Source organism: Hemitrygon akajei, chromosome 26 (genome assembly GCF_048418815.1).
Source record: "Hemitrygon akajei chromosome 26, sHemAka1.3, whole genome shotgun sequence".
NCBI classification, from domain to species: domain Eukaryota; kingdom Metazoa; phylum Chordata; class Chondrichthyes; order Myliobatiformes; family Dasyatidae; genus Hemitrygon; species Hemitrygon akajei.
Window position 1 is genome coordinate 45,037,810 of NC_133149.1, and position 24,694 is coordinate 45,062,503.

At 41.4% G+C, this 24,694-nt stretch overlaps 1 protein-coding gene across 3 annotated transcripts in view; it reads left to right on the top strand.

Moving 5' to 3' along the window:
• The window catches only part of LOC140716940 (NF-kappa-B inhibitor delta-like), a 240,151-nt gene that overhangs the window by 56,254 nt on the left and 159,203 nt on the right, over window positions 1–24,694 (top strand). For all 3 annotated transcript variants that reach the window (XM_073030092.1, XM_073030090.1, XM_073030093.1), the window contains exon 2: window positions 23,606–23,727. In XM_073030092.1, coding sequence (XP_072886193.1) covers window positions 23,606–23,727 — 122 coding nt within the window. The remainder of the gene's footprint in view (window positions 1–23,605; window positions 23,728–24,694) is intronic.

Below are 24,694 nucleotides of genomic sequence, written 5' to 3' on the forward strand. Positions count from 1 at the left end.
CTCAGATTCCGATTCAGATTCATTCATCACCAGTACATCAAAACATACAGCAAAATTCATCCTTTGTGTTAAGCAGCACAACCAAAGACTTTTTTGATTTATGTCTCCTCAAATCAGGTTCAGATTCAGATTCACTTATTTATCACATGTACATCAAAACATGCTGTGACCTGTGCTGTTTGCATTAACAACCAACATAACCTAAGGGTGAGCTGGGGGCGGCCTGCAAATGTTGCCACACATTCCAAAGCCAACGTAGCATGCCCCCAGTGTTCAGCAGAACAACACAGAACACAACAAGCAAAAAAGAACAACTGCAAAACAAACTCCTTTCCTCCCTCACAGAGAGGACAACAAGCTTCTGACTTCCCCAGCATGTCAACCATTGGACCTTGATTTGAGGATTTCCAATTAAGATTTGATTTTCAGATGGATATGGTGGTCCAAAGGGCCATTTAATGTCTTGTCAACATCTATGACGATGACGCCTGATGTGAATCAGGTTCAAAATGAATTGCTGTTAAACTAAATTCGAAGCAAATTATTTCAGCGTGATTTCTTCAAAACATCTAGTCAGTTTTTTGTTATTTACCACAGGGTACACTATTATTATTATCATGATTTGATACAACTTATCTTTGAGCTATCTTATAGAGTTTCAACCAATATGCAAATCACAGTGTAAGTGGCATCCCAAGATATGATGACCAAATGAAAAAAAAGTACATTCTCAATGGGCTATCCCCTTGAATTTACATTAAACATGTCAAAAGGAAATTGCAATTTCTACCCTAACGTGTAATGCGGCAAATCTTGCTGAGTCACTCTATTACTGCAATGACAGAGCTGCTTTAAGGTGCAGTATTTTCATTACATTTGTACATTACATTTTAATGCACTCGGTGTTATTTATTTGTTTATTTATTGGGGGTTTTTGTACAGTTCGTCTTCTTTTGCACATTAGTTGCTTGCAAGCCATTATTTGTGTGTAATTTTTCCTTGATTCTGTAGTATTCCTTTGTTCCACTGCGAATGCTTGCAAGAAAATGAATCTCGGGGTTGTATATGGTGATATGTACACATTTTGATAATACATTTACTTTGAACTTTGAACTAAAAGCGGTTTTTACAGTTTGATATCATTTTATAGATCAAAATTCACAGTAAATTTATTATCAAAGTACGTATACAGTATGTCACCACATACAATCCAGAGATTCATTATTTTGCAGGCATATTCAATAAATCCATAGAATAATAACTATAATAGAATAATGAAAGACCACAACAACTTGGGCGTTCAGCCGGTGTGCAAAAGACAGCAAACAGTGCAAATACAAAAAGAAAGAAATAATAATAATAAATAAATAAACAATAATTATCAAGAACATGAGATGAAGAATCCTTGAAAGTGAATCCATATGTTGTGGGAACAGTTCAGTGATGGGGCAAGTGAAGTTAAGTGAAATTATCCCCTCTGGTTCAAGAGCCTGGTGTTTGAGGGGTAATAATTGCTGGTGTGAGTCCTGAGGCTTCTGTGAAGAGAGCATGCCTGGGTGGTGGGGGTCCTTGATGATGGATGCTGCTCTCTTGCGACAGTGTTTCGTGTAGACGTGCTCAAAATTGGGGAGGGCTTTACCCATGATGGACTGAGCCATATCCACTACTTTTTGTAGGATTTTCCATTCAAGGGCATTGGTGTTTCCATACCAGGCTGTGATACAGCCAGTCAATATACTCTCCACTACACATCTATAGAAGTTTGTCAAAGTTTTAGATGTCATGCCGAATCTCCGCAAACTCCCAAGGAAGTAGAAGCACTGTTGTGTTTTCTTCGTAATTGCACTTACATGCCAGGCACAGGATAGATCGTCCGATGAGGACTGACTGATGGACCTCTGTTTTCCTCCTCAATAATCAGCTCCTTCATCCTGCTGACATTGAATAAGAGGTTGTTGTTGCGGCACCACTCAACCAGGTTTTCAATCTCCCTCCTATATGCTGACTCATTTCATTTCAATTATTAACTGAAATTTATTTATCCATATATTGTAAAGCTAATAGGTACAGTAGCACCAATGATCACTGTTACTGCCTGTAAGAGTTTGTACATTCTCGTAAGAGTACGTATGTAAGAGTGTGACTTTCCTCTGGGTGATTTAGTTTCCTTCCACATTCCAAAGACGTAACTAGGGTTAATGAGTTGTGGGCATGCTATATTAATGCTGGAAGCTTGCCGACACTTGCGGCCTGCCCTCAGCTAATTTAAATTGATACATTATTACTGGAACCAGAAAGAAACATTGGTGATAGAAATGGAGATAGAAGTAGGGAGAGGTTATCAGCAGTGGAGATGGAGATAAAAGGTAGATTGAAGTTAAAGGTAGTGACAAATTGACGACACATCAATAATAAGACACATTATTGTTGAGCTACTTTTTTGTACAAAAGCAAATTTGAGGGGAGGTTGAAGAAAACAAGTTTCTGCTTCCACTAAAACAGCAATTAGGGGAATTCACGTGTGTAATATTTTTCTGCTCACGTTATCAGCAATCAGTTCAAGCCTACTAGACCACACAGGGTGTGGCTTGTAACTCAACAGTCGTGCTCCCACTGCACAAACTGCAGACGCTCACAGCCTCCTTCTCAAGGACATTTGGGGATGATGGGCAAGAAATGCTGGCCTTGTTAACAACACCCACGTCCCAGAAACAAAAGAGAGAAAAAGTCATCAAGTTTGCAAGTTCAAAGTCAACCCCTGAAACTCAGACATGAACTAAACTGATGCTTCAGTTCTGTACTGAGGGAGGATCATTAGATGAACCTTGAAACTGAGCTTCCACACTCACACACAGAGTACTGGAGGAACTCAGCAGGTCAGGCAGTGCCTATGGAGAGGAATAAACAGTCAATGTTTCAGGTCAGGACCCTTCATCAGGACCGGAAAGGAAGAGGGAAGATGCCAGAATAAGAAGGTGGGGGGGGGGGGGGGGAGGTGGAAGGTGTACAGGCGAGAAGATGATAGGTAAAGCCAGGTAGGTGGGGGAGATGGGATGAAGTGAGAAGCTGGAATGGGATAGGTGGAAAATGTAGAGGGCTGAAGAAGGAATCTGATAAGAGAGGAGAGAAGGTCACGGGGGAATGGCAACATGGCTGATGTCCTTCCTTCACCTACACTTCCAGTTACCTCACTGGCCACAAAAGGCAGAATCGGATCAGAATTAGGGTTAATATCATTGACCAGTCTTGTGAGATTTGTTGTTTTGCCACAGCAGTACAGTGCAATACATATTAAAACTATAAGTTACAGTAAGAAATAAATAGTGCAAAAGAGAACAAAATAGTGAGGTAGTATTGTGCATTCATAGTCCTAATGAATGGGCTTGGCCTGAAACGTGAACCATTTATCGCATGTGTTCCTATGTTTAATTGTCCATTTAGAAATCTGATGGTGGAGGGGAAGAAGTTGTCCCTGAAACATTGAGTGTGTGTCTTCAGGCTCCTGGACCCCCTCCTAGATGGCAGTAATGAGCAAAGAGCGTGACCTGGGTGGTGAGGGTCACCTTCCTGAAGCATCACCTTTTGAATTTAAACTAATCTCTTCTATCTGTACATGATTCATACCTCTTCATCTCTGTAGGTTTGTGCGCCTAATTCCCTGTAGTAAAGAAAATAAATAGCCTGAGAATATATCAGTTCAGCTTAAAAGTATGTCATTAACTGTGACATGTTTTAGGCTATCCTGTAATTGTGAAAGTTAGTATGTAAATGTTAATTTTGCTGGGCTCTCTTAGTGAAAAACTTACTTCTGGAGGTCAAAAGCCAGCTTAAAAGATAACCTTGTTCCTTCTATTGCATTCCCTATGTTAAGGGACCACATAGGGGAAATACATAGTCTTTCTACCACCCCCAGAAGCCTGATTATAGCAAGTGTGGAAACAGCTCTGAGCAAATTCTCATTTGAATTATTGCATAAGGTTCTGCAAATTTTCAGGTGGCAGAATTGTTGTATCAACAGCCACCTTCCATGTGTCGTCAGGAGTAACAAAATGTTTTAATTCAACTTAATGAAATAGTTCACAACATTAGAACTAATTATCAATGCACAGATGAAAGAGGTCAAAAAGTAGCAAGGGAAAAACAAGGAAGGGAAGAAGTTATCCAGTAATATCTTCTCTATAAGGATGAGGTATTGGGAATGAAAGGGTTATCATATTAAGAGTGTTTGATGACTCTGGGTCTAGACTCACTGGAGTTTCAGATGATGAGGGGGGACTTCATTGAAGCCTATTGAATATTGAAAGACCTAGATAGAGTGTATGGAGAGAGGATGTTTCCTATGGTGGGTGAGCCTAGGACCAGAGGGCACAACCTCAGAATACAATGACGTCCCTTTAGAACTGAGATGAGGAGTAATTTCTATAGCTAGATGGTAGTGAATCTGTGGGATTTATTGCCATAAACACCCATGTATGTCATGTCATTAGGCATATTAAAAGCAAAGGTAGATAGGTTCTTGATTAGCCATGGTGTCAAAGGTTACGGGGAGAAGGCAGGAGAATGGGCTTGAGCGGGATAATGGATCAGCCATAACGGAATAGTGGAGCAGACCCAATGGGCCAAATGGCCTAATTCTGCACCTATATCTTACAGTCTCTGACTCACCCCTTCACCACTGATCCCTCACTCCCACACATGATAAAGCCCGTAAGGCCTGACGGAGATCCCACCTCAGAAAGCTGTATTGATCAAAGTTGGGGCTTCCTGCTGAGAAGACCAAATTTCCAATCCATTCAACCTAACCATTGCCACTTGAATGTCACAGATCTGCATGACATTTTTTTACTTTACAAGAACATGTTTTTCTTTAAGCATTTGCTGTTCTTTGAGCAGTAACTGTGAACCAGCTGAGGACTTGGCAGGGGAACAGTGTTAAAGCCATTCAAGCAAGCTGTGATTCGTGTTGTTCACGTGAGTTTATAGGAAATGGGCCGCAGCTAAAACAGCAATGTTTCGATTCACACTTCCCACAGCGAGGGTCATGAGATCTGAGAGGATTGAATAAATGATACTCCTAAAAAAGAGGCTCTAATCATATTCTGCATCTTGTGGTTTATAGGTGTTTGGGAACTTGCATATGAACTGGTAGTAAAAAAATCAACTGTCATTTTTCCTCCCGTTTCGTCTTTTCAGATGTTTACAGTATGGAATAATCTTAAACCATTAGACCATAAGACATTGGAGCAGAAATCTGCTCCACCATGGCTGATTTATCATCCATCTCAGCCTCATTCTCTTGCCTTCTCCCTGTAAGCTTTGCTAGTCTGACAAATTAGGAGCTTCAAATATACCCAATGACTTAGCTGTCTTCTTCAAATTAAAAAGAGAACTGAGAAATGTGTAGAGTTTATTCAAGTGGCACCACTGAAAACAGCCTATTATTCCCATGTAACCTGAACAATGCTTGCTCCTGAATCAAAATCACTTCAATAAATTATCTAGAGAATGTCACGTTGCCTTTTCTGGTATCTTGCTCTGCACACATAGTTTGCCACATTTAAAGATTAGTTTTATTTGTCACATTTACATTGAAACATACAGTGAAATGATTCATTTGTGTCAAATTGTGCTGGGCAGCCTGTAAATGTTGCTTCACGTGCCAACGAAGCATGCCCACAATTCACCAACACTAACCTCTACATCTCTGGAATGTAGGAGGAAACCTATGTGGTCATGCAAGCTCCTTACGGACAGTGTCGGGAATTGAACCCTGATCAGTGATCGCTGGCACTGTAAAGCGATTGTGCTAACCACTATGCTGTTGTGCCACCCCTGTGTTACAGCCTTCAAAAGGCCATGTGCGGACCTGAGGCTTCAAAAAACCCCCAAAAATGTTTGTCTTTGTTATTAAAGTTCATTTTGAACCATCAAGAGAAATATATGAGATGTAGCACACTTCAAAGTTCAAGGTTCAAGGTAACCTTATTATCAAAGTACATTTCAGTCAAAGTTTCAGATGACGTGCCAAATCATCGCAAACTTCTATGAAAATAGAAATGCTCTGGTGCCTTCTTCATAATGGCATTTATGTGCAGGACCCAGTACAGACTCTCTGAAATGATGACATTGAGGGATTTAAAGTTGCTGACTCTCCACCTCTGATCCTCCGATGAGGACTGGCTCATGGACTTCCGGTTTCCTCCTCCTGTCGTCAATAATCAGCTCTTTGCTGACATTGAGTAAAAGGTTGCTGTTGTGGCATCACTCAGACAGATTTTCAATCTCCCTCCTACATGCTGATTCGTCACCACCTTTGATTCGGCCAACAGCAGTGGTATCGTCAGTAAATTTACTTAAGACAGAAGAAGAGGTTTAGAAAGTAGAACAGAAGGCCGAAAGAAAAATCAGGTGATGTGAATGCAATGTACTGGACATTGTTATGTCTGTGGAAGAAGCATCATTAGCACGACTACAGCACTTTAGCAAGTTCCATCAGCAGATTCAAAAAGCAACAAGTAATAAATTGCCCACAAAGTCCATGATCTGATACTTGATAGCCTTCTATTGGGAGGTAGGAGAGGGCTGTTTAAAGTTCAAAGTAAAAGTAAAGTTTATTATCAAAGTATGTATGTGTTACCATATACTACCTTGAGATTTATTTTCTTGCTGGCAGTCGCAGGGAAAAAAAGAAATACAATAGAATTTAGGAAAATCTGTACGCAAAGTCTGACAAACAGCCGATGCACAAAAGAAGAAAAAATGTGCAACCCAAAAATATTACTGAAAATATGCATATTATGTATTCAAAGCACTGCTATCACAAATCAACAAATGCCAGTGATATTAAACCTAATTCTGTTTCTGAGAGAGTCCTCGAAAATGAATCCATAGGTTGCAGAACCATTTCAGTGTTGAGGTGACACAAGTTGTCCACTCTGGTTGAGGACCCTGATAGTTGTGGGGTCATAACTGTTCTTGAACTTGGTGGTATGGGACCTTTACCTCCTACCTGGTGGCAGCAACGAGAAGATAGTCTGGTCTGCATAGTGACGATAGATGCTGTTTTCCTGTGTCACTGCTCCTTGAGAGTGGTCTTCATTCAAAAAAGGTGAAAAATTAGTATTCTCTGCAGTATCTCTTCCCCACTGATCTCATCCCCTTATGGTTTCCTCCACCACTTCTCCCTCAAACTCCTCTTCACTCCCTGTGATCTCTTTCTAACTCAGATCTTTGTCTCCTGTCTTCTCCCTATAACATTTGACGCCCTTACTAATCAGAAACCTATCAAGCTCTGCTTTAAGTGTACTCGATGATTTGGCCTCCACAGTCATCTATGGCAATGAATTCCACAGATTCAACAGCCTCTGGCTAAAGAAATTTAGAAACATAGAAACATAGAAAACCTACAGCACAATACAGGCCCTTCAGCCCACAAAGTTGTGCTGAACATGTCCCTACCTTAGAAATTACTAGGCTGACCCATAGCCCTCTATTTTTCTAAGCTCCATGTACCTATCCAAAAGTCTCTCAAAAGACCCTATCATTTCCACCTCCATCACCATCACCAGCAGCCCATTCCACACACTCACCACTTTCTGCGTAAAACAACTTACCCCTGACATCTCCTCCATACCTGCTTCCAAGCACCTTAAACCTGTGCCCTCTTGTGCTAGTCATTTCAGCCCTGGGAAAAAGCCTCTGACTATCCACACAATCAATGCCTCTCATCATCTTATACACCTCTATCAGGTCACCTCTTATTCTTTGTCGCTCCAAGGAGAAAAGGCCGAGATCACTCAACCTGTCTTCATAAGGCATGCTCCCCAATCCAGGCAACATCTTTGTAAATCTCCTCTGCACCTTTTCTATGGTTTCCACATCCTTCCTGTAGTGAGGCGACCAGAACTGAGCACAGTACTCCAAGTGGGGTCTGACCAGGGTGCTATATAGCTGCAACATTACCTCTCAGCTCCTCAATTCAATTCCATGATTGATGAAGGCCAATACACCATATGCCTTCTTAAACACTGAGTCAATCTGCACAGCTGCTTTGAGCGTCCTATAGACTCAGACCCCAAGATCTCACTGATCCTCCACACTGCCAAGAGTCTTACTATTTAATACTACATTCTGCCATCATATTTGACCTACAGAAATGAACCACTTCAGACTTATCTCGGTTGAACTCCATCTGCCACTTCTCAGCCCAGTTTTGCAACCTATCAATGTCCCGCTGTAACCTCTGACAGCCCTCCACACTATCCACAACACCTCCAACCTTTGTGTCATCAGCAAATTTACTAACCCATCCCTGCACTTCCTCATCCAGGTCATTTATAAAAATCACAAAGAGTAAGGGTCCCAGAACAGATCCCTGAGGCAATCCACTGGTCACCGACTTCCATGCAGAATATGACCCATCTACAACCACTCTTTGCCTTCTGTGGGCAAGCCAGTTCTGGATCACAAAGCAATGTCCCCTTGCATCCCATGCCTCCTTACTTTCTCAAAAAGCCTTGCGTGGGGTACCTTATCAAATGCCTTGCTGAAATCCATATACACTACATCTACTGCTCTACCTTCATCAATGTGTTTAGTCACCTCCTCAAAAAATTCAAACAGGCTCATAATGCGTGACCTGCCCTTGACAAAGCCATGCTGATTATTTCTAATCATATTATATCTCTCCAAATGTTCATAAATCCTGCCTCTCAGGATCTTCTCCATCAACTTACCAACCACTGAAGTAAGACTCACTGGTCTATAATTTCCTGGGCTATCTCTACTCCCTTTCTTGAATAAAGGAACAACACCCGCAACCCTCCAATCCTCTGGAACCTCTCCCGACCCATTGATGATGCAAAGATCATTGCCAGAGGCTCAGCAATCTCCTCCCTCGCTTCCCACAGTAGCCTGTGGTACATCTCATCTGGTCCCGGCAACTTATCCAACTTGATGCTTTCCAAAAGCTCCAGCACATCCTCTTAATATCTACATGCTCAAGCTTTTCAGTCTGCTGCAAGTCATCACTACAATCACCCAGATCCTTTTCCATAGTGAATACTGAAGCAAAGTACTCATTAAGTACCTCTGCTATTTCCTCTGGTTCCATACACACTTTCCCACTGTCACACTTGATAGGTCCTATTCTTTCACATCTCTCTACTACCCTCTCACTCCGCTGCCCACTGGATATGGTTGTCTTCTTTATAAACTTTTCCCGCTCTACTGGCTGACGTTACGCACCTGCACAGTCTTACCTCTCTTTTACCCCGAGTAGTAAAACCCCTTCGCTCTGAAAATCCTTAGCCATTTCACTCGCAGCCTTTTCGCTTTGAATCTAAAACTGCTGAAGATTCCTTGCCTTTTTAAACTTTTCCTGCTCTACTACCTGACGTCACGCGCCTGCACAGTCTTACCTTTCTTTACCCCGAATAGTAAAATGTCTTTGCTCCGGAACTCATTAGCCGTTCCACTCGCAGCCTTCTTGCTTCAAATCTCCTCATCTTTCTCCTCATCTCTGTTTGTAAATGGATGTCCTTCCATTCTGAGGCTGTGCTCCCTGGTCCTAGACTCCCCCACTATAGGAAACATCCTCTCTAGATCCACTCTATCTGTGTCCTCTGGTCCTAGACTCCCCCAATATTGGAAACATCCTCTCCACATCCACTCTATCTGTGTCCTCTGGTCCTAGACTCCCCCACTATAGGAACATCCTCTCCACATCCACTCTATCTGTGCCCTCTGGTCCTAGACTCCCCCACTATAGGAAACATCCTCTCCACATCCACTCTATCTGTGTCCTCTGGTCCTAGACTCCCCCACTATAGGAAACATCCTCTCCACATCCACTCTATCTGTGTCCTCTGGTCCTAGACTCCCCCACTATAGGAACATCCTCTCCACATCCAGTCTATCTGTGCCCTCTGGTCCTAGACTCCCCCACTATAGGAAACATCCTCTCCACATCCACTCTATCTGTGTCCTCTGGTCCTAGACTCCCCCACTGTAGGAAACATCCTCTCCACATCCAGTCTATCTGTGCCCTCTGGTCCTAGACTCCCCCACTATAGGAAACATCCTCTCCACATCCACTCTATCTGTGTCCTCTGGTCCTAGACTCCCCCAATATTGGAAACACCCTCTCCACATCCACTCTATCTGTGTCCTCTGGTCCTAGACTCCCCCACTATAGGAACATCCTCTCCACATCCACTCTATCTGTGCCCTCTGGTCCTAGACTCCCCCACTATAGGAAACATCCTCTCCACATCCACTCTATCTGTGTCCTCTGGTCCTAGACTCCCCCAATATTGGAAACACCCTCTCCACATCCACTCTATCTGTGTCCTCTGGTCCTAGACTCCCCCACTATAGGAACATCCTCTCCACATCCACTCTATCTGTGTCCTCTGGTCCTAGACTCCCCCACTATAGGAACATCCTCTCCACATCCACTCTATCTGTGCCCTCTGGTCCTAGACTCCCCCACTATAGGAAACATCCTCTCCACATCCACTCTATCTGTGTCCTCTGGTCCTAGACTCCCCCAATATTGGAAACACCCTCTCCACATCCACTCTATCTGTGTCCTCTGGTCCTAGACTCCCCCACTATAGGAACATCCTCTCCACATCCACTCTATCTGTGCCCTCTGGTCCTAGACTCCCCCACTATAGGAAACATCCTCTCCACATCCACTCTATCTGTGTCCTCTGGTCCTAGACTCCCCCAATATTGGAAACATCCTCTCCACATCCACTCTATCTGTGTCCTCTGGTCCTAGACTCCCCCACTATAGGAAACATCCTCTCCACATCCACTCTATCTGTGCCCTCTGGTCCTAGACTCCCCCACTATAGGAAGCATCCTCTCCACATCCACTCTATCTGTGTCCTCTGGTCCTAGACTCCCCCACTATAGGAAACATCCTCTCCACATCCACTCTATCTGTGTCCTCTGGTCCTAGACTCCCCCAATATTGGAAACATCCTCTCCACATCCACTCTATCTGTGTCCTCTGGTCCTAGACTCCCCCACTATAGGAAACATCCTCTCCACATCCACTCTATCTGTGTCCTCTGGTCCTAGACTCCCCACTATAGGAAACATCCTCTCCACATCCACTCTATCTGTGCCCTCTGGTCCTAGACTCCCCCACTATAGGAAGCATCCTCTCCACATCCACTCTATCTGTGTCCTCTGGTCCTAGACTCCCCCACTATAGGAAACATCCTCTCCACATCCACTCTATCTGTGTCCTCTGGTCCTAGACTCCCCCACTATAGGAAGCATCCTCTCCACATCCACTCTATCTGTGTCCTCTGGTCCTAGACTCCCCCACTATAGGAAACATTCTCTCCACTTCTACTCTATCTAGGCCTTTCAATATTCAATAGACTTCAATGAGATCCCCATCATTCTTCTGAACTCTAGTGAATACAGGCCTAGATGTTAAAGAACCACCCTTGTATTCTGAGGTTGTGCCCTCTGGTCCTAGACTCACCCACCATAGGAAACATCCTCTCCAAGGGAAATATACCTCCTGTATTCTCCATTGCTGTGAGTCAATATCAGGAACATTTCAGGTCAGTGACCTTTTATCAGAACTATAAATGACCTTCAACAATGATCTTTAAGGTTAGGTGGGATGAGACACGCACTCTGTGTTCACTGAGCAATTGTGTTCAAAAGTTTCCTGTACAACTGTGAAGCTTCAGCTGATCATTTCCATCATGTAAGAAAGGGGAGAAGGTAATCATTCTGTAATACAGAGGAGGATCCAAGAGTTACAGGTCACCACAAAATTGAACAAACCACAACACAGACAGCCATCCGCTTTTTTAAAGGATGTTCTGTGCAGGTTCTAACCAACCTGCCGCCTCTTAAAGCATTTACTCCCACATCCACTTTGCTATCAGAATCAGGTTTATTATCACTGACATACTGTATGTCATGAAATTTGTTGCTTTGCAGCAGTTCTATATTTAAAGTTTACTATAAGTTACAATAAGAATTTTACGTAAAAATAAGTAAGTGGTGCATAAAGAGAGCAAAAACTGAGGTAGTGTTCATAGTCCAATCAGAAATCTGAAGCGGTTGCTAAAATGTTAAGTTTGTGCCTTCAGGCTCCTGAACCTCCTCCTTGATGGTAGCAATGAGAAGAGGGCACGTCCTGAGTGATGGGGTTCCTTAATGATGGATGCTGCCTTCTTGAGGCATCACCTTTTGAAGATGTCCTCAATGATGGAGCTGGCTGAGTTTACAACATTCTGAAGCTTTTTCTGATCTTGTGCTGTATAAACACCCCCCCCCCCACCCCCGACCAGATGGTGATGCAACTAGTCAGAATGTTCTCCACTGTACATCTGGAGAAATTTGCTGGAGTCTTTGGTAACATACCAAATCTCCTCAAATCTTATTCTGCCATTTGTAAGGAAGGCGTGCAATATTCGGTCATCAATGATTTAGAAAGCTAAGAAGCCTGGAGCAGAAAAACAACCTGCTGGAGAAACTCAGCGAATTGACTAGCATCTGTGGGGGAAGGAGCTGTCAACCTTTCGGGTTGAACCTTGCATCAGGACTTGGCCCAAAATGTTCACAATTCCTTAACCAGACCTCCCCCTCAGATGTTGCTCAGTCTGCAGAGTTCCTCCCGAAGTTTGTGATCAGTGATTTAATTATTTCAATTTAATCTTTAAATAATAGCTTAAAATCCAGCCACATAGATTAAAATCATCTTTAGAAAACATTTGCCTTAAGCGATTAAGGTTTAAGACATTCCAAAGAGCGCAATAAGATTAGCTACAGCTGGGGGTTATGTAAACAACAGCAATGAATCACTGGAAGCGTGGTTTCTCACAGTCAGGTGCACATGTTGCACAACCAGAGAAGGCGAAGGAAGCTTGAGGTGAATGTGACTCACACAAAGAGAGAAAAAACTGGAAATATTTGAGCAGTATGTGTGGACAAATTATAGTTCAACGACTTTTCACCAGCACTTGGGAAAATTAGAAATGAAAATATTTCCATGTAGCAGAGAAAGTGGGGAAAGGCAGTGACAGCAAAAAAGAAGGATATCGGTAATAGGGAACGAGTGGCACAAGTCTTGAACAACAGCTTTTGGATTACATACAACTCATCATTGCTACAAGTCATTTATTTTAAAAAGTAGGAGGGTTATTATAAGATAAAGATGATAAAGATTAGCTTTATTTTGTCACATATACATTGAAAAATAAAGTGAAATGTGACACTTGTCCAACCAACATAGTCTGGGAATATGCTGGGGGCAGCCTGAAACTTACTAACACTTACCACATGTCTGTGGAATGTGGGGAAGAACAGGAGTACAAAGAGACATCTACACTGTCACAGGGAGACTGTACAGGTTCCTTACAGACAGCAGCAGGAACTGGACCCCAATTACCGGCGCTACACTACCGTGGTATAAGAGCAGCATTAAAAATGGATTAACGGATAATGTTTTAGCGCTTCATATTTCTTTCTTTGGAAGTACTGTTACAACATTAGAGGTTTGGAGCTACTACCAGCTGTTCTTTCATATAGTGCAATGACTCTTACAGTGAGAAAGATGTTTGCAACTCTTGACGTGGTATAAACGATAATATGCAAAGTGGAAAGATGAAGGTCAGGTAGAATGGACCATTAAAAGCAGAAGAAAGGACTAGTTTTTACTTGGCTTTACGAAGCACGGAAGGAAGAGCTAAATAACTCTAAATAATGGCTAATATGAGGGGACATTATTTTAAGGTGATCAGAGGAAAGTATGGGGGGATGACGGAGCTAAGGTTTTGACACAGTGATTGGTGGTAGAGGCAGATACATCAGGGACAATTAAGAAACTCTGAGATAATAGAAAAATTGAGGGTTGTGGGGAAGGGAAGGGAAGGGATAGATTGATCTCAGAGTACGTAAGAAGTTTGGCACAAGCGGCCTGTACTGTACTGTGCTGTAATGTTCTATGTTGTAACTCCAGGAAGGGAGACAGCAGAAATGAAGCAGAAGCGATGAGGAAGTAATCAGTGTCAGGGAAGTAAAACCTACATTCAAAAATATCATTTCACGTGTTTGCAGGGATAGGGCAGCCCAAGATCGTGGAAGCATTTGGTGGAGCATAAAGCCACTGATATTGACAAATGGAGAGTAGTGAAGAACAGGATACTTGAAGGGAAGAGCTTTCAGCAGGTTAGGACATGACACGCTCCAGACTGGGTTAATTGTATCTTGAAGAGGGTGGGACTTGGGAGACTGGCCAAGAAAGTAGGACCCTTGAAATAAAGACAAGCACACATGTGTCTTTAATCACACCTGCACAAGTGGGAATGTAAGTGTGTTTTTTTTAAACTGAGCTCCAGCAGCTTTGAAGGTACACTGTTAGAGGATGCTTTGCTACTTTTAACTATTTTATGGGAAGAAAAGAAGAATCTTGCCATGCAGAGGAGAGCATTTTGCCACTCTGCAAGGTCTCTGAACTCTCCAATTAATCCCAAACAGGTAAACACCCCACCCCTTTCTACAGAGCCCAACAAATACTCCAAGTTCAGAGTTCAAAGTTCAAAGTAAGTTCTTTATCAAAGTATGTATAAGTATGTATATGCACCATATAATACCCTGAGATTCATTTTCTTGCAGGCATTCACAGTAGAACAGAGAAATACAATAGAATCAATGGAAAAACTACACACAAAGACTGATAAAAATCAAAAGAAAACAATATGTATAAATACAAAATAATACTAATAATGGTAATAATAATCCAGATTTAGAGTCAGTGTTCGACAAATAATGTTACAACTGATCTGTTATTGCAGTTAGGACAATCCATAATAACCATCCGGATATAATATTACAGAATAAACAAGAAAGAACAACTAACAGAAATCAATAAGTGAAACGCACTATAAATATAGTGAGTTACAAGAGGAAATTGAAAGACTATGGAACATGAACAGGATATATACATTGTCCCAACAATAATATCTACAACTGGTATCATCCCAAAGTCACTACACAATAGCATTAAACACAGCAATATTTATGTAAATCTCCAGAAAGCCACAATACTAAACACCAGTAGAATAGTCCGAAAGTTCCTAGCAATTGAGAAATGGGTGTTCTTGGCTCTGCCCATACCTGAGGTTTCACCAGCTTGAGCTGAGAAAAAAAATAAAAATACACGAATAATAGGAAGAAGAAATAAGAAAATAAATACGAGTGAGAAAATGAGTTGCAGAGTCCTCGGATGTAAGTTCATAGGTTGTGGAATCAATTCAGTTTTGAGGTAAATCTGATGGTTGAAGGATAATGACTGTTCCTGAACCTGGTGGTGTGGAACCTAAAGCTTCTGTATCTCCTTCCTGATGACAGCAGCAAGAAGAGAGTGTGGCCTGGATGCTGGGGATCCCTAATGATGGTTGATGCTTTCTTATGGCAGTCGTCCTTATAGAATCATAGAATAGAGTCATAGAAAAATACAGCACAGAAGCAGGCCCTTTGGCCCATCTAGCTTGTGCTGAACCATTTAAGCTGCCTACTCCCATCGACCTGCACTGAAACCATAGCTCTCCATACCCTTATTATTCATGTGCCTATCCAAACTTCTCTTAAACATCGAAATCAAGCTTGCATGCACCACTTGTGCGGGCAGCTTGTTCCACACTCTCATGACCCTCTGAGTGAAGAAGTTTCCCCTCATGTTACCCTGTAACTTTTCACCTTTCACCCTTAACCCATGATCTCTGGTTGTAGTACCACCCAATCTCAGTGGAAAAAGCCAGCTTGCATTTACCTATTTATACCCCTCATAATTTTGTATACCTGTATCAAATCTCCTCTCAATCTTCTATGTTCTAAACAATACAGTCCAAACTTATTCAGTCTTTCCTTATAACTCGGGTCCTCCAGACCCAGCAACATCCTTGTAAATTTTCTCTGTACTCTTTCAACCTTGTTTACATCTTTCCTGTAGTTAGGTGACCAAAACTGCACACGATACTCCAAGTTAGGCCTCACCAATGTCTTATACAACTTCAACATAACATTCCAACTCCTGTACTCAATACTTTGATTTATGAAGGCCAGTATGCCCAAATATTTAATTAAGACCCTATCTACCTGTGACACCCCTTTCAATGAATTATGGACCTGTATTCCCAGATCCCTTTGTTCTACCACATTCCTCAGTGCCCTACCATTCACTGTGTAAGACCTACCCTGGTTGGTCCTACCAAACTGCAATGCCTCACACTTGTCTGCATTAAATTCCATCTGCCATTTTTCAGCCCATTTTTCCCACTGGTCCAGATCCTGTGGCAAGCTCTGATCATCTTCCTCGCTGTCCACTATACCCCCAATCTTGGTGTCATCTGCAAATTTGCTGATCCAATTAACAACATTACTATCCAGTCTAAACCAATTCACCAGCTTTCTTGAATGCCAAGTGACTGAACCTTCTTGACAAACCTCCCATGAAAGACCTTGTCAAATGCTCACTAAACTCCATATAGACAGTTGCCTTCATCAACCATCCTAGTAACTTCCCCAAAAAGCTCTATATATCCGGTCCCTTAGGATACCTTCCAATGACTTTCCCACTACTGACGTCAGGCTCACCGGCCTATAATTTTCTGGTTTATTCTTAGAGACTTTCTTAAGCAGCAGTACAGTGCCAAATGGTGCAGCTGGCTTTCGGTAAAATGTTCTATTTCTTTTTGAGAGCTACTGTTAAAGCTGCTTCCACCTTCTTTCAGGCAAAGATCATTAGACCTAACTGAATAATATAATGTCTCCCCTATACCTGGTTTTCTTACAAATGATTCTTAAGTACCATTAGAAATAGTTTCTCCCTATGAGGCCTTCATAATCTTAGTCACCTTTGAAAATCCAAAGATAAATGTGGAATATAGTAAAAAAAAAGCTTGTTTTTTTACACAAGTGTGATTATGATATGAAGGGGTAATGAATAAAGAGACAATTAGAGTTTTCAGAAGGGAGTGTATTTGGTAATACAGGGAGAACATGGGAAGAAAGACATAGTTAAACTGATTGGACTGTTGCACAAGGGGCTGGCAGAAACCTGATGGGCCAAATGCATTTATTCCATGTCAAAAATAATTGTATGTTTGCATGATTAAACTTCCACTTGATTTTCTTTGAGCAACAAATAATGGCAGCATCTGCAGTCATTAGGAGGAGAGGGGGTAATTATTCCATTCTCTCCCTTCTCTTTTTCCATTCCCCATTCTGGTTACCCTCTTACCCTTTCTCTTCTCCTCACCTGCCCCTCTAGTGCCCTTCCTCCTTCCCTTTCTCTGATGGTCCACCATCTTGTCCTGTCAGATTTCTTCTTCTTCAGCTGTTTACCTTTTCCATCTGTCACCTCCCAGCTTCCCACCCCCCATCCACCTGCCTGCCCCCTCACCTGGTTTCACCGATCACCTGCCAGTTTGTACTCCTTCCCTTCTCCCTCACCTTCTTACTCTGGTGTCTTCCCCCTTCCTTTCCAGTCCTGATGAAGGATCTTAGCCCCAAAGATCGACTGTTTATTCCTCTCCATAGGTGCTGTCTGACCTGCTGAGTTCCTCTAGCATTTTGTGTGTGTTGCTCTGGATTTCCAGCATCTGAAGAATCCCTTGGGTTTAAGATTCCACGGTTATTTGTGCCTTTATTTGATTTTCTTTGTTCTCTGGAGAAAAAAACTCAGCTTTTCTGATGAAGTAGAGGTGATGGAGGTCAGGGAATGGTGAGGTATCCTGCTCACATTTATTCATCAGGGACTTTGGCCATTCATATCTGTGAAGCCTAATATTCTGACCAACAATAAATTTCAAAGCTTTTAAAGGTCAAACACATTCAGTTAATGGGAAGACCATTAGCAGCATAGATGTGCAGAGGGATCTTGGTTTCTGAGCGTGACCATACAAGGAAATAGGCTGGTAATAAAGGTGTATGGGGTGCTCACCTCCATTAGTCAGCTTTTTGAATATAAGGATAACAAAGTCATGTTGCAGCTATTAATATCTTCGCTTAGGCCACACTTGTGCAATTCTGATCATTCCATTACAGAGGTTAGCCAGCATACTGCCCGGATTTGCAGATACGAGCTATAGGGAGAGGTTGGACAAACATGGGTTGTTTTCTCTGGAGTGGCAGAGACTGAAGGGAAAACTAACAAAATCTTATAGAAGTATGAGAGGCATAGATCAGGTGAACAGTCAGAATCTTTCTCCCCTGGTAGAAATGTCAAACACTAAAGAACATGCATTTACAGTGAGAGGGATGTGTTAAATTAAATGTTAAACCTGAGATGTGATCACGCAGCCTCGTTCTAGTTATACCAGACATGAAAAGAAAGGATCTTTGTCTTATTTGTGAGTAATAATGTTATTGATCTCAAAAAAAGGAGATAATGCTCTTTGATGTAAAGGCTTTTACTGCTGTTACAGAAAGATCTCATTGTAGTTTATCAAATTAAAAGAAAATAAGAAGTGTTACATAAACCAATAAAGAGGGGAAAAGGGCTGGATAAGGAATAATCTGGAAGCAAAATACATTCATAAATAACATGAACACCTGGTGAATATTGACACATGATAATAAAAATTAAATACACTTTCAAATTGCCTTTCATCAACTCGTGTCATGACAGTTGATCAAGTCAAGTTCTTATCAATTAGATACAATGGAAAATGAGGAGGTAATGATAAATATATGTAGAACTTCTGTGGAACCACACAAGGAGTCTATCCAATGTTCAGCTCTCCTTTCTACAGCGTTACAAGAAGGAAAAATTGCAGGACAGATGTAAAAGTGTGCTATCAACATTGAGAGCAAGCAACTTTTGGTTAATATTAAATCAAATCAAATCAAATAAAGTTTAACTATCATTCAAACCATATATAGATACAGCTGAACACTCCATTACAGAAAGAATATTGAGGCTGTGGAAGAGGTTAGTCAGCCCGGATTTGCGGATACGAGCTATAGGGAGAGGTTGGACAAACATGGGTTGTTTTCTCTGGAGTGGCAGAGACTGAAGGGAAAACTAACAAAATCTTATAGAAGTATGAGAGACATAGATCAGCTGAACAGTCAGAATCTTTCTCCCCTGGTAGAAATGTCAAATGTTCCTCTGGGGCCAAGGTGCTAAGCATTCAAAATAGCGAGTAGCATATTTCAAAATATTGAACAAAGAAGCATCTTCACTTGAACAAAAAGCATGTATATAGTCCAAGACCCTGCACGACAATTTCCAGCTATCAATGGTACAGTCTCCTGGCAGAGGGCAGATGCACACACTCCAGCCTGTCATTCCACCACTCGAACACAGGAGGGCAGCACCGACAAGTGAGGCTAGGCCACAGCTGAGTTCAACCACGCTGTAGCGCTTCCACATTTTAAAAATTCAAAGTTTAAAGTAAAATTATTATCAATATACATATGTACTCAATGGCTACATTATTAGATACCTCCTGTATGTAATGAGGTGGCCACTGAGTGTATGTTTGTGGTCTTCTGCTGCTGTAGCCCATCCACGTCAAGATTCAATGTGTTGTGCATTGAGATGCTCTTCTGCACACCACTGTTTGTGGCTATTTGGGTTACTGTTTGCAAATGGTTGCAGCTTGTTCAAAATGTAACAACAAGAATCATAACCAAAAAAGAAAATTAGAGCGCATTTCACTGGTTTTTGCATCATTACACTAGCTATCTATGTCTTTGAGAATCAATTTTTTAAAACTCTTAATTGTATATGAGGCTCTGAATAATCTAGCTGCTCCATATATTTTGGAGTTTCTATCCCCTTACATTCTTAATTGTAATCTTAGATCCATGACTAATGGTTTGTTTAGTGTACCTGAGCCAACCATAAAAGAACTGATGATGTGGTCTTTTGCTCTTATGCACCAAAAATCTGGAATACTCTACCAACTGTGATATGCCAGACTAGTACTGGGAAACATTTCAAAACACTTCTCAATAGCAAAACTGCCCCTGCAAATTGGAGTAAAAGGCACCGGTTGAAGAAAAAGTTTCAGGGTTGTTGTTTCTACAGACCTGGCCAATAATTGCACCTCAATATATGTCAGTCACCACCTCATTTATGTTTGTGGTAGCCTGCTATGCATTTATTAGCCACCCTGGCTCCTACTGCACAAGAATGCATACATTGCAGTGATAGTAAACAGCTTTGCACAGTCCTGAAATTCTTAAAGGCTCTTAGATATTTAATACCTTTCTTCAACATAGTATACTTACAGTTACATGAATCTAAACCTTAATATTAAGCAGGAAGATATTCATAGCATCTTAATATTCGTTAATGTAACACACACAAAATGGTGGAGGAACTCAGAAAGTCAGGCAGCATCTCCAGAGGGGAATAAATAGTTGACAACCCTTTATTAGTCCTGATGACCGCTGAGTTCCTACAGCATTTTGTGAGTGTTACTCTAGATTTCAAGCATTTACAGAATCTCTTGTGTTTATAGCATTGTTAATATTCTCTACTTCATTAAAGAAAGCCAGAATGTGATTATTATGGACAAAAATGCAATTATTTCCATTTTTAATAAAATGGCAGCTTCAGAGAACATAAGGATGGATGTGCTAGCTCTCCGTATTTTTAAGAGCTTCAACAGTGAAACAAATTATTCCAAGAATACCGTAACTGCCAATAAAATTCTCTGTTTCAGTTATAATCAATATTTGAACATTTGTAGTAATAATTCCTTGGAATAATTTGGATTTGTGCCAGTTCATTCAGTACCAAAATATCAGATTCCTTTATTGAAAAGTAAAAGTTAACAGCTACCAGAAATCTGGAATAAAATACAATCAGTCATAGAGTCATAGAATCAAAGAATACTAGAGCGCTGGAAAGGCCATTCAGCCCATCTAGTCTGTGCCAATAACTATAACGTCTGTTATTCTTTTTTCCACATTTACTGCATTGCCCGCTGAATATGTCCAGCTTTTTCTCCTTTGACTTCACCCTCAGCCCTTCGGATTAATCTCACTGTGCTTTCAGTCAGCCACAGGACATTCAGTAACAGTAACAGGAGCAGAATTAGCCCAATTGGCCCACCAAGTCTGCTCTGCCACAGCTGATTTATTTTCTCTCACAACCCCATTCTCCTGCCGATACCGCATAACCTTTGACACCCTTACTCATTAAGAACCTTGATTATTAATAATGACATCAAGATCAGTGGTCTCCAAATTTGAAGACGTCAAGTTAAATTTCAGTTCTCATGACAGTTGCCTCAGATAGTGAGCAAGAATATCTAACTGCTCTAACCTCCACTGGTTGGACTTCTGGCTTAGCCATCAGCTAAGGCTTTATCACTCAAATTACCACACGTTTCACATTTTTTTCAACATGGTGCCGATGATCATCGGTGAGATTCTATAGGCTGCAGAACTGTTCCCACAACCAATGGACTCACTTTCAAAGACTCTTCATCTCACGCTCTTCATATTTATTACTTATTTATTTATTATTGCTGTTTCTTCTTTTTGTGTTTGCAGCTTGTTGTTTTCTGCACTCTGATTGAGCGGTCTTTCATTGATTATGTTACAGTTATTATTCCACAGTTTTGTTGAGTATGCCCACAAGAAAATGAAACTCAAGGTTGTATACAGTGAAATATATGCACTTTGAACATGGCCATGAGCCAATTAGAAGCAGGAAATAATTACAACTTAGGAGAAGATTACACCTCAACAAATGTCCTTGACTGCTTAGTCACTGCCTCATCTTTGTGTGTGGAGCTATACTTGCCATTTATTCCTACAGGCAATAAATGCACAGTATGCTTCCACACAAAAAATGAGGCAGTGGCTAAGCAATGATGGGTTTATTACCTTGCATTTGGCTTCTCAAGCTTCCTACAGCACTTGGTAAAATCAAGCTTGGTTTAGTCGTAAGCTCAGCTCTGCATTCCCACCTCCCACCTTTAAGACACATTCTAGGACTAATTCCACTGCCTTTTGAGGAAGAGAGTTTAAAAGGGTCTCATCTCTCTGAATGAAATAAAATCATCTCTTCACTGTCTTTCTTATTTATTCTAACTAGTGGTCCCCTTGTTCTAGGTTCCTCCACAAGAGAGAAGACCCTCTGCACATTTGTTCTGTTACTAATTCTGTGAACTCATCAACAATTATGCACTTGGGCCTTGGTGACTGACAGAAACAGTAGTGTGTCTCCCTATCTGCTTAGCTGTTTGAGGATTGATGAGGAACTAAAATGAATTTCTAACACCATCTAGTTCAACAAAATGCAGAATTAAGAGGATAATGTGATTTGTTTCAAAGAGGTAAACAAAAAGACAGGAACAATATTCAAAAAAATTAATCCTTCAAATTTTTAAAGAACTTTATGTAAGTGTGAGACTTACATAAGTAGGAAAAACTGAGTGATATTATCAGAATAAAAATGTACTTATACATTTAGTGTCCCAATGTTAACTACTTACACCATGATTAATTGGTGATGAAGGCACTGATTTCTTGAAACTGATGGGGAGTATGTGGAAAGCCCAGGACATGAAGAAGTTCATTGAGATTAAACAGTCAAGGAATATACTGCAGGACAAAAGGTATCATATGGTTTTGGAGGCACAGTTCAGGTATACTAAGTGACAGCACAAATGAAGCCAGGGGAGAAAAAAACCCGGAGGTTATGGGTTAAGGGTGAAGGGGGAAAAGTTTAAAGGGAACATTAGGGGGGGCTTCTTCACGCAGAGAGTAGTGGGAGTGTGGAATGAGCTGCCAGATGAAGTGATGAATGTGGGCTCACTTTTGACATTTAAGAAAAACTTGGACAGGTATATGGATGAGAGGGGTTTGGAGGGATATGGCCCAGGTGCAGGTCAGTGGTACTAGGTGGAAAAATGGTTCGGCACAGCCAAGAAGGGCCAAAAGGCCTGTTTCTGTGCTGTAATGTTCTATGGTTCTAATGAATTGTGTCCCACATCTTTTCCCCGGGTTAGAAATATCAAACACAGGACATGAATTTAAGATTAGGGAAGAATGTTTAAATAATGGCATGAAAGTGGTAGGGTGCCTGGAAAGAGTTGCCAAGGGTAGTAGTGAAATCAGGCAGTTTAAAAGGTTTTTAGATAGACACACAAATGTGAGGTGGGGTTCCCAACCTTTGTTGTACCATGGAAGTGTCCTAACTGAGGTGTCTGTGGACTCCAGGGTGTGGACAGAGAGATATGGATGATATACAGGAAGAGAAAATTTACATCAATATTGTGAGCTGAATGGCCAGGCCAGTACTGTTAATCTTATTCTAACTTCATTATAAACCCTGCCTTCTTATTCCAGCTTCTTCACTCTTCTTTTCCAGTCTTGATGAAGCGTCTCAGCCCGAAATGGCAACTGTTAATTCATTTGCATAGGTTGCCATTTTAGTCAGCACCTATGCCTGACTGTTGAGTTCCTCCAGCGTTTTCTGTGTGTGGCTCTTTGTTATAACTGTTACTGTTTCAGTATTTGCTGCCCATCTGCTGAATGGATTGGATATCACAGGATTATCACGGACATGATATTTAAAAATATTCACTCACTTTTCCAGCTTCTCCTGATCAATCACAGCAGCGACCTTATTTAGGAGTTCGTGTGAAAGATCCCGTAAAGGAACTGCTTAAAAGAAAGAGAAAGAACGTTGAGAACACTAACACAACTTCAAGCAGCTCAGTAAGTAGCTATTGTTCATTTGTGCTTTCAGCTTGATTTCAGCGTTTAAGCAGTTGCACTGAGTGATAACACAGATTAGTGTTATCTCTCACATGTACATTGAAACACAGTGAAATGCATCGTTTCCGTCAATGACCGACACAAACCGACGATGTGCTGGGGACAGCCCACAAATATCACCTTGCACCAGCATCGCAAGCCCACAGCTCACTAACCGCACAGCTTTGGGATGTGGGAGGAAATCAGAGTACCAGGAGGAAACCCACACGGTCACGGGGAGGACTTATAAACTCCTTACAGAGAGCGGCGAGAATTGAACCTGGATTTTCTGATTGCTGGTACTATAGAGTGTTACACTACTGCACCACCCTTGTAATGTGTTCCACATGTTTATAACAAGTTACTTCTTCATTGCTCATTAGCTATCAGGTAAATGTATGAATATCTTTAAACATGGAACAGTACAGCACAGGAAAAGGCCCGTCGACCCACAATGTTGTGCCAAACCAATTAAATTAGTCATCAAATGGCCAAATAAATTAATCCCCTCTGCCTACATAATGTCCATATCTTTACATTTTCCTCACATCCATGTGCCTATCTAAATATCTCTTAAAAATCTCTAATGTATCTGCCTCTACCACCACCTCTTGTGGTACATTCCAAGCACCCACCACTCCCTGTGTATAAAACTTGCTCCTCACATCTCCTTTGAAATTACCCCCTCACCTTAAATGCATGCCCTCTGATATTAGACATTTCAACCTTGGGAAACAGGTACTGGCTGTCTACTCTATCGATGCCTCTCATAAACTTATTAACCTCTACCAGATCTTTCCTCAGTCTCTGCTGCTCCAGAGAAAACAACCCAAGTTTGTCCAAGCTCTGGTTATAGCGAGAGGTTGAAGTTCTACCAAGCCAACAGTTTGGTATGTAGTGGATTATAATCTCCACGACATACTCTCCA